General features: G+C 39.2%; 1 protein-coding gene across 2 annotated transcripts in view; it reads left to right on the top strand.

Moving 5' to 3' along the window:
• Positions 1-12,166, top strand: part of slc2a4 (solute carrier family 2 member 4) — a 76,690-nt gene that overhangs the window by 38,388 nt on the left and 26,136 nt on the right. For both annotated transcript variants that reach the window (XM_062984009.1, XM_062984008.1), the window contains exons 2-4: positions 5,800-5,919; positions 7,907-8,079; positions 11,660-11,784. In XM_062984009.1, coding sequence (XP_062840079.1) covers positions 5,800-5,919; positions 7,907-8,079; positions 11,660-11,784 — 418 coding nt within the window. The remainder of the gene's footprint in view (positions 1-5,799; positions 5,920-7,906; positions 8,080-11,659; positions 11,785-12,166) is intronic.

The raw sequence follows: 12,166 nt of genomic DNA, 5'->3' as shown, positions 1-12,166 counted from the left end.
CTTCGGTTTCCTTGCACAGTCTGCATTTTGGGTCATCAGCTGATTTTTTGATCTTGGCCTGAATTGCCTTTGTCCTGATGTCTTGCTCCTGGGCTGCAAGGATCAGGCCTTCTGTCTCCTTCTTCAGGGTCCCATTTGTGAGCCAGAGCCTTATTATTATTATTATTATTATTATTATTATTATTATTATTATTATTATTATTATTATTATTATTATTATGACACAGCAAACAAGATAGATATGCTGGATTTTGTATCACAGAATCACAAGTCGAACACTTCCCAAGTGTCTAGGACTGTGTGATGTATTTTCGGATGATGTGCGCAGATCCCAGTAGGGTGGCCTTTTGCAGTTGGCAGATCGTGATTTTGTCAATGTCTATTGTTTCCAAATGCCGGCTGAGATCATTTGGCACGGCACCCAGTGTGTCCATCACCACCGGGACCACCTGCACTGGTTTCTGCCAGAGTCTTTGAAGTTCAATTTTATTATTATTATTATCAATGCCCTGCCTCATGCACGGAGGAAGAGTTGTTTAAAGCTATGGACAATGCAATTGCTGTTGCCCACTTTTGGTCTAAAACTATTTAGCTGTCTGTGATTCCTTTATTTTCTCACTTTTAAGTTATTTATTATGCAATGCTTTTGACACAAAATAAATATGATTCCTTTATTTTATCCCTTTTAACTTATTTATTATGCAATGCTTTTGATATGAAATAATAATAATAATATGTATATTTACATCCCACTTTTTCTCCCCATAAGGAGACTCAAAGCTGCTATCATTAAAAGCATTATAACACAATTTAAACTATAGCAATATTAAAACAGTATTAAACAGTATTAGTATTACAAGTATTCAGTTTGGTCCATAAAAACATTAAACATTAAAAAAAAACACAGCAACCCCTGACATGCTCTTAGAAACCTTATTATTATTATCATCACCACCACCACCATCACCATTATCATCATCATCATCATCATCATCATCATCATCATCACCATCATAGAATTCTAGTTGGAAGAGACCCTCAAGGGCTATCCAGTCCATTCTGCCATCATTCTGACATCACCATCATAGAATCAGAAAGGGACCCCCAAAGGCCATCCAGTCCAACCCTTTTGCCAGGCAGGGAGACCCAATCCAAGCCCTTCCAGCCTCTGCTTTAAAAACTCCAGAGAACGAAGGAGGCTCCAACAAACTCCCAGGCAGCTGATTCCTCTTGCTCTCTCCTCAATGTGACCTCTTTCCAAATATTTAAACATGTCTCTCATGTCCTTTCTTAACCTTCTGTTCTCCAAGCCAAACATCCCTAGTTCTCTCAGCGGCTTCTCAGAGGGATTCATAGTTTCCAGACCTTTGGCCTGGAATCTAGTCCTATGGATGCAGTGTAGAATCGCATTGGCTTTTTTCGCTGCTGCATCACAATCCTGGCTCATGTTCAGCTTGTGGCCTCCTTAATTGTGATACAGCAGCAAAAAAAGCCAATGCGATTCTACGCTGCATCCATAGGAGTATAGTGTCTGGATGGAGGAAAGTCATAGTCCCTGTTTTATATACTGTATCCCAATAGAATGAGATACATAGTATATCAAAGATACAAGCTATACAAAAATCATCACATTGATATATTTTATTAATATGATAGAGTCTGTAGGTAGGGTACAGCTGCTGCTAAGTCCTCTCCAGAGCCTCTAGCTTTTTGCAATTCCGAAAAAGGTTTTAAATGAAAAGGAAGCATGATATATTTATGTGTAATACTGTATATACTCGAGTATAAGCCTAGTTTTTCAGCCCTTTTTTTAAGACTGAAAAAGCCCCCCTTGGCTTATACTCGGGCGAGGGTCCTGGTTGGCTTATATTTGGGTCATCTTATACTCGAGAATATATGGTACATTTATTATTATTCTCTTATTATTGGTATTATTACATTTATCATTTTTCTCTATTATTGTTGCTACTATTACATTTATTTTACTCTGTTTTTATTATTATTAATACATTTATGATTCCATTCTGATCGTATTATTATTATTATTACATTTATTATTTTACTCTATTTATTACTAAATGTATTATTTTCCATTATTATTATTATTATTATTATTATTATTATTATTATTATTATTATTATATGTATTACTAGCTGTGCCCGGCCACGCGTTGCTGTGGCAAAGTGTTGGTGGTATTGGTTAAAAATTGTTGTGTAATTTTTATTTGATGTTATTTGCAATTTTTTATTAATTTTATTGTAAGTTATATTTTTATTTATTACATTTTATTATTTTCTAGTATTATTTTTAGTTATTTTCTGTTATTATAGTATTTTATTGTATTAATTTTTAGTTTTTTTATTATTTTTTATTGGGTTGCTAGGAGACCAAGTTGGAGGTGCTTAGCCTTCTAACTGGCAGCAATTGGATAAAAGCAATTATTCCTCTCTCTCTAATTAGGGCTTTATTTTTCTTTTCTTTTTGTTGTATCAACCTAGAGGCGTGGATGATGGGTTGTATTGTCAAATTTCGAGGTTGGGGGGCCTGTAGTTTTGTTGTTTTGTGGGTCGCCGTGATGCCATCACTCTTTTATATATATAGATTTTACTCTATTATTATTAAAAGGATACATAAACACATTTACATTGAAGAAGATGAGAATAATGATTTAATCAGAGTTGGACAATCTTATCTTAAATTTGAGCTTTATGTCAATCTTCAAAAACATTAAACCTACTGATGCCTCAATTAATGTAATTTTATTGGTATCTGTTTTTATTTCTGAAATTTACCACCCTCGGCTTATACTGGAGTCAATGTTTTCCCAGTTTTTTGTGGTAAAATTAGGCACCTCAGCTTATATTTGGGTCGGCTTATACTCAAGTATATACGGTATTTTAACTCTTTGAGAGAGGGTGTTACTGTGGTTCGATAGCAGTGTGAATGCAATCATTGAGACTGAATTTGATAACGCATGAATCAAATATTGACACATCTCCTTTCTCGGTTGCATGCAACTTCTGCTCCAGAAGGAAAATCAATCTCACCCACTCCTGGCTTGGGAAAAAAGTAACTTTCCAAAAAATGTATCCTCCCACTGCAACAAGTATAGCCGGCGCGGGATTTTGGGAATTGCAATAATAACAATGTATTAAATATAATAAAACATTGTATTATATACAATAAATGAATATAAATTTCAGATAAATGGTTACAAATGACAGTCAAACTGTGGCATTCACAGTATGATGAATGGTACTAGTTACATTCACAATGGAGTAAACTTTCTTGTTTATTTTCTTGTTTATATATTTATATTTACCGTATATACTCGAGTATAAGCCGACCCGAATATAAGCCGAGGCACCTAATTTTACCACAAAAAAACTGGGAAAACATTGACTCCAGTATAAGCCGAGGGTGGGAAATTTCAGTAATAAAAATAGATACCAATAAAATTACATTAATTGAGGCATCAGTAGGTTAAATGTTTTTGAATATTTACATAAAGCTCAAATTTAAGATAAGACTGTCCAACTCTGATCTTCTTCAATGTCAATGTGCTTATGTATCCTTTTAATAACAATAGAGTAAAATAATACATGTAATAATAATAATAATTAATACAGGAAAATAATACAAGTAATAAATAGAGTAAAATAATAAATGCAATAATAATAATAAGATCAGAGTGAAATAATAAATGTATTATTATTAATAATAATAGAGAAAAATAAATGTAATAGCAGCAACAACAATAGAGAAATATAATAAATGTAATAAAACCAATAATAATAGAGAAAAATAATAAATGTACCACATATTCTCGAGTATAAGATGACCCAAATATAAGCCAACCAGGACCCTCACCCGAGTATAAGCCGAGGGGGGCTTTTTCAGTCTTAAAAAAGGGCTGAAAAACTAGGCTTATACTCGAGTATATTCAGTATATAAATGTTTATTTATTGTATATAATACAATGTTTAATGATATTTAATACATTGTTATTATTCCATTAGTGGACACTTGTTGGTTCAAGCCCTTGGGAACCCTTTTTTTCTTATAGTATTTTGGGAATTGCAACACACAAACAATAACTTGTCCAAAACTTGGGAAATATCTCTGGGTGCATCTACATTCTGGAATTAATGTAGTTTGATACCACTTTTAAGTGCTGGGGCTCAAGGCTATGGAACCGCTAACAGGGACCTTTTCTATACTGCCATATAATCCAGATTGTCAAAGCAGATAATCCACTTTATCTGTTTTGGATTATGTGAGTCTATACTGCCATATAATCCAGTTCAAAGAAGAGAATTTTGATTTTTTGCTGTGAGCTTTCCAGGCTGTCTGGCCATGTTGCAGTAGCATTCTCTCCTGACATTCATCCGCTTTGCATCTCAATCAGGAGATAAACATATGAACATATATATTAAAGTGTTGCCGAAGGCTTTCACGGCCGGAATCACTGGGTTGCTGTGGGTTTTCCAGGCTGTATAGCCATGCCCTAGAAGCATTCTCTCCTGACGTTTCTCCCACATCTATGGCAGGCATCCTCAGAGGTTGTGAGGTCTGTTGGAAACTAAGCAAGCGGGGTTTATATATCTGTGGAATAATGTCCAGGGTGGGAGAAAGAACTTGTGTCTGTTGGAGGCATGTGTGAATGTTGCAATTGTCCCCCTTGATTAGCATTGAATGGGCTTGTAGCTTCAAAGCCTGGCTGCTTCCTGCCTGGGGGAATGTATATGGCAGTGTAGATGCAGACAGGGAAGAGGATGGACTGGATGACCTTTGGGGGTCCCAGTGTTAGGTACGGCATCAGCACTATTTACCAAAGAAAGCCACAAATGTAAATGTGACTGATAGGGCTTGTCCCCATGTAAGCCGCTCCGAGTCCCTTCGGTTAGATGGTGGTGGCATACAAAAATAAAGTTATTATTATTATTATTACTAGCTGTGCCCGGCCACGCATTGCTGTGGTGTTGTCTGGTGGTGTTGGTGAGAAATTGTTGAGGTAGTGGTGGTATTGAATGTCTGTTGTATGATTGTCTTTATGTTTAGTATGCACACTAAAGTGGATTATATGGCAGTGTGGAGTCAAGATAATCCAGTTCAAAGCAGATAATATAAGATTCTAAATGGGTTATATAGATGTGGAAGGGCCTTGAGTCTACACTGCCATATAATCCAGTGCAAATTAGATAATCTGTGGAAGAGGCCTAAGTGAGGCCTAACTGTGCCTGTCCCCTGGGCTGAGTGGGTTGCTAGGAGACCAAGTGGGCGGAGCTTAGCCTTCTAACTGGCAGCAATTGGATAAAAACTATTATTCATCTCCCTCTAATTAGGACTTTATTTTTCTTTTCTTTTTGTTGTATCAACCTAGAGGCGTGGATGATGGGTTGTGTTGTTAAATTTCGAGGTTGGGGGGCCTGTAGTTTTGTTGTTTTGTTGGTCGCCGTGATGCCATCACTCTTTTATATATATATATAGATTATTGTTATTATTATTGTTATTATTACAAACCTCCTAAAATGATAAACCCCAGGATTCCATTGCACTGAGCCGCGGTTGTTAAAGTAGTGTAAAACTGCATTAAATCTACAGGGTAGCTGCATCCCTGTTGGTGAGAAGGATTTTGCAGCCACTTTTTGCAGAGGAAGGCGCAAGAGAGGAAACCAGGACATTTCAATATTAGGAATAGCAGCATGAAAGAGGATTATTGGGGACTGTTTAGGGATGAAATTGGGGCAGTCAAAAAGCATTTACTTATCATGCCTTATATATATATATTCCTATAGGAAGGAGATGAGGATGCTGGGAGTGGTATTACCTCCACCTTAATCCTGTCCGTCTTCACTGCCGTTTTGGGTTCCCTGCAGTTCGGGTACAACATTGGCGTCATCAATGCCCCGCAAAAGGTAAGGAAGGTTTTAATGTCATCATGCGCAACTGTGCCTCTGAGCATGTGCAGATGCCAGTTTGGAAAGCGCCGACAGTGTCACTGTAGAAAAATACATTGAATTTCATGCATATGTTGAGATCGTAACTAAGTATTTTTTTAACAAATGTAACGTTTCAATTGATTTTAATATTTACTGTATATACTCGAGTATAAGCCTAGTTTTTCAGCCCTTTTTTCAAGACTGAAAAAGCCCCCCTCGGCTTATACTCGGGTGAGGGTCCTGGTTGGCTTATATTTGGGTCAGCTTATACTCAAGAATATATGGTACATTTATTATTTTTCTCTATTATTGTTGCTACTATTACATTTATTTTACTCTATTTTTTATTATTATTAATAATAATACATTTATTATTTCACTCTGATATTATTATTATTGCATTTATTATTTTACTCTATTTATTATTGCATGTATTATTTTCCTGTATTTATTATTATTATTATTATTATTATTTGTATTATTTTACTCTAGTATTACTAAAAGGATCCATAATTACATTTACATTGAAGGAGATGAGAATAATGATTTGATCAGAGTTGGACAGTCTTTTCTTAAATTTGAGCTTTATGTAAATATTCAAAAACATTTAACCTACTGATGCCTCAATTAATGTAATTTTATTGGTATCTACAGTAGAGTCTCACTTATCCAAGCTAAATGGGCCGGCAGAAGCTTGGATAAGCGAATATCTTGGATAATAAGGAGAGATTAAGGAAAAGCCTATTAAACATCAAATTAGGTTATGATTTTACAAATTAAGCACCAAACTTCATGTTATACAACAAATTTGACAGAAAAAGTAGTTCAATACGCAGTAATGTTATGTTGTAATTACTGTATTTATGAATTTAACACCAAAATATCATGATATATTAAAAACATTGACTACAAAAATTGCTTGGATAATAATAATAATAATAATAATAATAATAATAATAATAATAATAATTTTATTCTTATATCCCGCCCCATCTCCCCGGAGGGACTCGGGGCGGCTTACATGGGGCCATGCCAGAAGCTTGGATAAGCGAGGCTTGGATAAGTGAGACTCTACTGTATTTTTATTTCTGAAATTTACAACCCTCGGCTTATACTGGAGTCAATGTTTTCCCAGGTTTTTTGTGGTAAAATTAGGTGCCTCGGCTTATATTCGGGTCGGCTTATACTCGGGTATATACGGTATCTGTTTTTAGATTGTTTATATTGTTCTTATTTTCAAGGTGTTGAGTTGCTTTGGGTCTCTGCCCCGAATAATAATAATAATAATAATAATAATAATAATAATAATAATAATAATTCCACTTTATTGGTTAGTTTGATGGCTGATTTATTTTTGTTATAATGTCCCTGCTTTTCTGTTATTGTTTATGCTCTTCTGTGTACCATGCTTAAGTTTATAGAACAGGCATTGGCAAACTTGGGCCGTCCAGGTGTTTTGGACTGCCAACTCCCATGGACGTTTGTAAAGTGTGTTCCATTATCGGATACTATTTCCTGGTGTAAACCATGGTGTTTTGGACTTCAACTCGCATGGACATTTTTAAAGTGTGTCCCATTATCGGATTATATTTCCTGGTGTAAACCATGGTGTTTTGGACTTCAACTCCCATGGACATTTGTAAAGTGTGTCCCATTATCGGATTATATTTCCTGGTGTAAACCATGGTGTTTTGGACTTCAACTCCCATGGACATTTGTAAAGTGTGTCCCATTATCGGATTATATTTCCTGGTGTAAACCATGGTGTTTTGGACTTGGACTCCCACCATTCCTAACAGCCTCAGGCCCCTTCCTTAAGCGGCTGAGGGGCAAAAGGAAAGGGCCTGAGGCTGTTAGGAATGGTGGGAGTTGGAGTCCAAAACACATGGACAGAAGGCCCAAGTTAGCCCATACCTGAGTCATTATCTGATGCTTCAAGATGACTCCCTGTCCTTTGGTGCAGATCATTGAGCAGAACTACAATGCCACCTGGATGGAGCGCCAGGGCGTGGAGCACCCGACGCCCATCGACCCCAAAACCCTCAAGATGCTGTGGTCCCTCTCGGTGGCCATCTTCTCCATCGGAGGCATGGTCTCCTCCTTCATGGTGGGCATCGTCTCAGAATGGCTTGGCAGGTGAGCCCTCGTCCCTCGCATGTGCAGAGTGCCTTGGGTCTTTCGTCGCACCACTGAAGAATCAGAGGGTGACTCTGAGTATGTGCAGAGTTGCTTGATGTGAGTTTTCCCCAATGCTCCAGAAGCATTCTCTCCTGACATTTCGCCCACATCTATGGCAGGAATATCCAAGGTGTGCAGAGTGCCTTGGGCATTCCATTGCACCACACTGGGGAATCAGAGGGCGACTCTGAGCATGTGCAGAATTTCTTGGCCATGCATTGCATCACATTGGGGAATCAGTGGGCAACTCTGAGCATGTGCAGAATTTCTTGGCCATTGCATTGCATCACATCGGGGAATCAGAGGGTGACTCTGAGCATGTGCAGAGTGCCTTGGGGGTTCCATTGCACCACATTGGGGAATCAGAGGGTGACTCTGAGCATGTGCAGAATTTCTTGGCCATTCCACTGCATCACATTGTACCACATTGGGGAATCAGAGGGTGACTCTGAGCATGTGGAGAATTTCTTGGCCATTGCATTGCATCACATTGCCCCATGTTGGGGAATGAGAAGGTGACTCTGAGCATGTGCAGAGTGCCTTGGGCATGCCATTGCACCACATTGGGGAATCAGAGGGTGACTCTGAGCATGTGCAGAATTTCTTGGCCATTCCACTGCATCACATTGCACCACATTGGGGAATCAGAGGGCGACTCTGAGCATGTGCAGAATTTCTTGGCCATTCCATTGCATCACATTGCACCACATTGGGGGATGAGCAGGTGACTCTGAGCATGTGCAGAGTGACTTGGACATTCCATTGTAACACATTCAGGCATCTGAGGGCGACTGAACATGTGCAGAGTGCCCTGGGCATTCCATTGGGGAATCAGAGGGAGACTCTGAGCATGTGAAGAGTGCCTTGGATGTTCCGTTGCTTCACATTGGGGAATCTGAGAATGACTCTGAGCATATGCAGAGTGCTTTGGGCATTCCATTGCACCACATTGAACCACACTGAGGAATCTGAGGGTTACTCTGAGCATGCACAGAGTACCATAGGCATTCCATTGCACCACGTTGCATCACATTGGGGAATCTGAGTTGACTCGTGAGCATGTGCAGAGTGCTTTGGACGTTCCATTACATTGCATTGGGGAATCTGAGGGCAACTCTGAGCACGTGCAGAGTACCGTAGGCATTCCATTGCACCACGTTGCACCACATTGCGAATCCGAAGTGACGCTGAGCATGGGTTACTCTGAGCATGTGCAGAGTGCATTAGGCATTGCTTTGCCCCACATTGCACCATATTAGAGAATCAGAGAGTGACTCTGAGCATGTGCAGAGTGCCTGAGGCATTCTATCACACTGTATTGCATTTACTATCCTTGGATGCCAACATTTTCCTCCCTTGAGAGAGTGCCTCTTTCTTTCTGATATAACTATGGATGCATCTACATTGTAGATTTAATGCACTTTGACATCACTTTGGAATAATGGGAGTTGTAGTATTACAAAGCCATCACTGACAATGAATGCTAATGCCTCCTTAAACTATACTTTAGTTTGACCCCACTTGATACTGTTCCAGCTCAATGCTATGAAATCTTGGAAATTATAGTTTGTCAAGGAAGGTGAAAGACTGTGTAAAACTACAAGATAGGAGTTGTAGTCCAATCTGGCCAGAGGTTGGCCGATTGAGTGCATAATAATAATAATAATAATAATAATAATAATAATAATAATAATAATCCCCCCCCCCCCCCGCAGGTGCCACCTTGACGTGGTGGGGGGGAAAGTTCCTTGACAAAATTGAAGGAAAAGCTGATAAGGAGAAGACCTGGCTCTGGCTCATGAATGGAACCCTGAAGAAGGAGACAGAAGGCCTGATCCCTAAAGCCCAGGAACAAGCCATCAGGACACAGACAAATAATAATAATAATAATAATAATAATAATAATAATAATAATAATAATAATAGAAGATCTGGCTCTAGCTCACGAATGGTACCCTGAAGAAGGAGACAGAAGGCCTGATCCTTGCAGCCCAGGAGCAAGACATCAGGACAAAGGCAATTCAGGCCAAGGTCGAAAAATCAGCTGATGACCCCAAATGCAGACTGTGCAAGGAAACCGACGAAACCATTGATCATATCCTCAGCTGCTGTAAGAAAATTGCACAGACAGACTACAAACAGAGGCACAACTATGTGGCCCAAATGATTCATTGGAACTTATGCCTCAAGTACCACCTCCCAGCAGCAAAGAACTGGTGGGATCACAAACCTGCAAAAGTCTTGGAAAATGAGCACGCAAAGATACTGTGGGACTTCCGAATCCAGACTGAAAAAGTTCTGGAACACAACACACCAGACATCACAGTTGTGGAAAAGAAAAAGGTTTGGATCATTGATGTTGCCATCCCAGGTGACAGTTGCATAGATGAAAAACAACAGGAAAAACTCAGCCGCTATCAGGACCTCAAGATTGAACTTCAAAGACTCTGGCAGAAACCAGTACAGGTGGTCCCGGTGGTGATGGGCACACTGGGTGCCATGCCAAAAGATCTCAGCCGGCATTTGGAAACAATAGACATTGACAAAATCACCATCTGCCAACTGCAAAAGGCCACCCTACTGGGATCTGCACACATCATCAGAAAATACATCACACAGTCCTAGACACTTGGGAAGTGTTCGACTTGTGGTTTTGCGAAACGAAATCCAGCATATCTATCTTGTTTGCTGTGTCATACAACGTCGTTGTGTTGATAATAATAATAATAATAATAACAATACCTCTTATGTTCCATACTGTTGTGACTGAGCTGGAACCTCAAAGTGATTCTGATGGAGATTATGGGATTCAGGTTCAAGATGACTCTGATGGGAATTATGGAATTCAGGTTCAGAGTGTTCCGGTTATAGAAGATGAGGAACAGGGAACCTTTCCCACAGCAGGGAATGGTGTTGATGATACTGAAACTAGCCAGGTGCAAATTGACTCAGAAAAGGAGGATAGTTCTCAGTCTGATAGCCACCAGCAGATTGATGCTAATGAGCTGGCTGGCCTTGACGAAACAGAATCTTTGGATCGAGCTGGCTGTTTGGAATTCAAGGTTCACCGAAGTGTTAGAATAGTAAACAAGAAGGAGGTCAGAGGCCAAAGAAATGCTTTCATGCTATGCAAAAGGTATTAAAACAGTGTGTTGGGAGACAAACCTTTGTCAAAGCAACTTCTCGCTCAAGCCAAGAAGCAAGCTCTCGTTTTCCTGGATTCTCTTGGAGCCTTTGTGTGTTCATGTTCATGGGACTTTGTCATGCCTTAATGGAACCTTGTTTATTCCTTATGATTTCTTGGATTATTCTTTGTTGCCTTGTTTGGCAACAATCTTTTGGAACTTTCCCTTTGCTTTTTAAGAACTGTTTATTCTCTATTTTCTAATAAACTACAAAAGACTTCAACCTGTGTGCAGCCTGGTGTATTAAGCAAGGTGAAGCTAGCCTGAGGTGTGACACATACAAACATGATCTGTTTGTTCGTTTGCTTTGAAACAGAATTATCGCAGATTATTGTATTTAATTTTATTTCCAGGAAGAGGGCCATGATTGTGAACAACGGCCTGGCCTTTCTCGGCGGGGGCTTCATGGGTCTGGCGCAGCTCGGCAAATCCTACGAGATGATGATCATCGGACGGTTCCTGATCGGAGCTTTTTCTGGTAAGGAAACTATTTCCAAAGTTGGGAATCAAGGGAGGAGAAGTGGAGATCCCCAGAAATATTTAGGATGCCCTAAGAAAGTCATAAAACAAAAAGTAGGGTGCATCGGGCAGCAGAGATCCAGGTCTTGAATGTGGAAGGTCATCCTAAATCATTGGATCACAGGGCTATGGATTGGTGTGATATGAAGTGAGGAACCGAAGCCATGGGTTCGAATTTGGCCCCTTTAAATCCAGATCATTCTCAATAGTTGTTCCATTTCCCCTTCAATTCATGGGTTCCTAATTTTGGGGATAATGGGATGCAAATTGCATCTATACTGTAGACTCAGTGCAGTTTGATATTTAGAAGACTTCGTAAAACTACAACTCACAGGATCCCA

The sequence above is a fragment of the Anolis carolinensis genome, chromosome 6 (assembly GCF_035594765.1).
Source record: "Anolis carolinensis isolate JA03-04 chromosome 6, rAnoCar3.1.pri, whole genome shotgun sequence".
Taxonomy (NCBI): Eukaryota; Metazoa; Chordata; class Lepidosauria; order Squamata; family Dactyloidae; genus Anolis; species Anolis carolinensis.
This window is presented reverse-complemented; position numbering and strand designations above follow the sequence as displayed.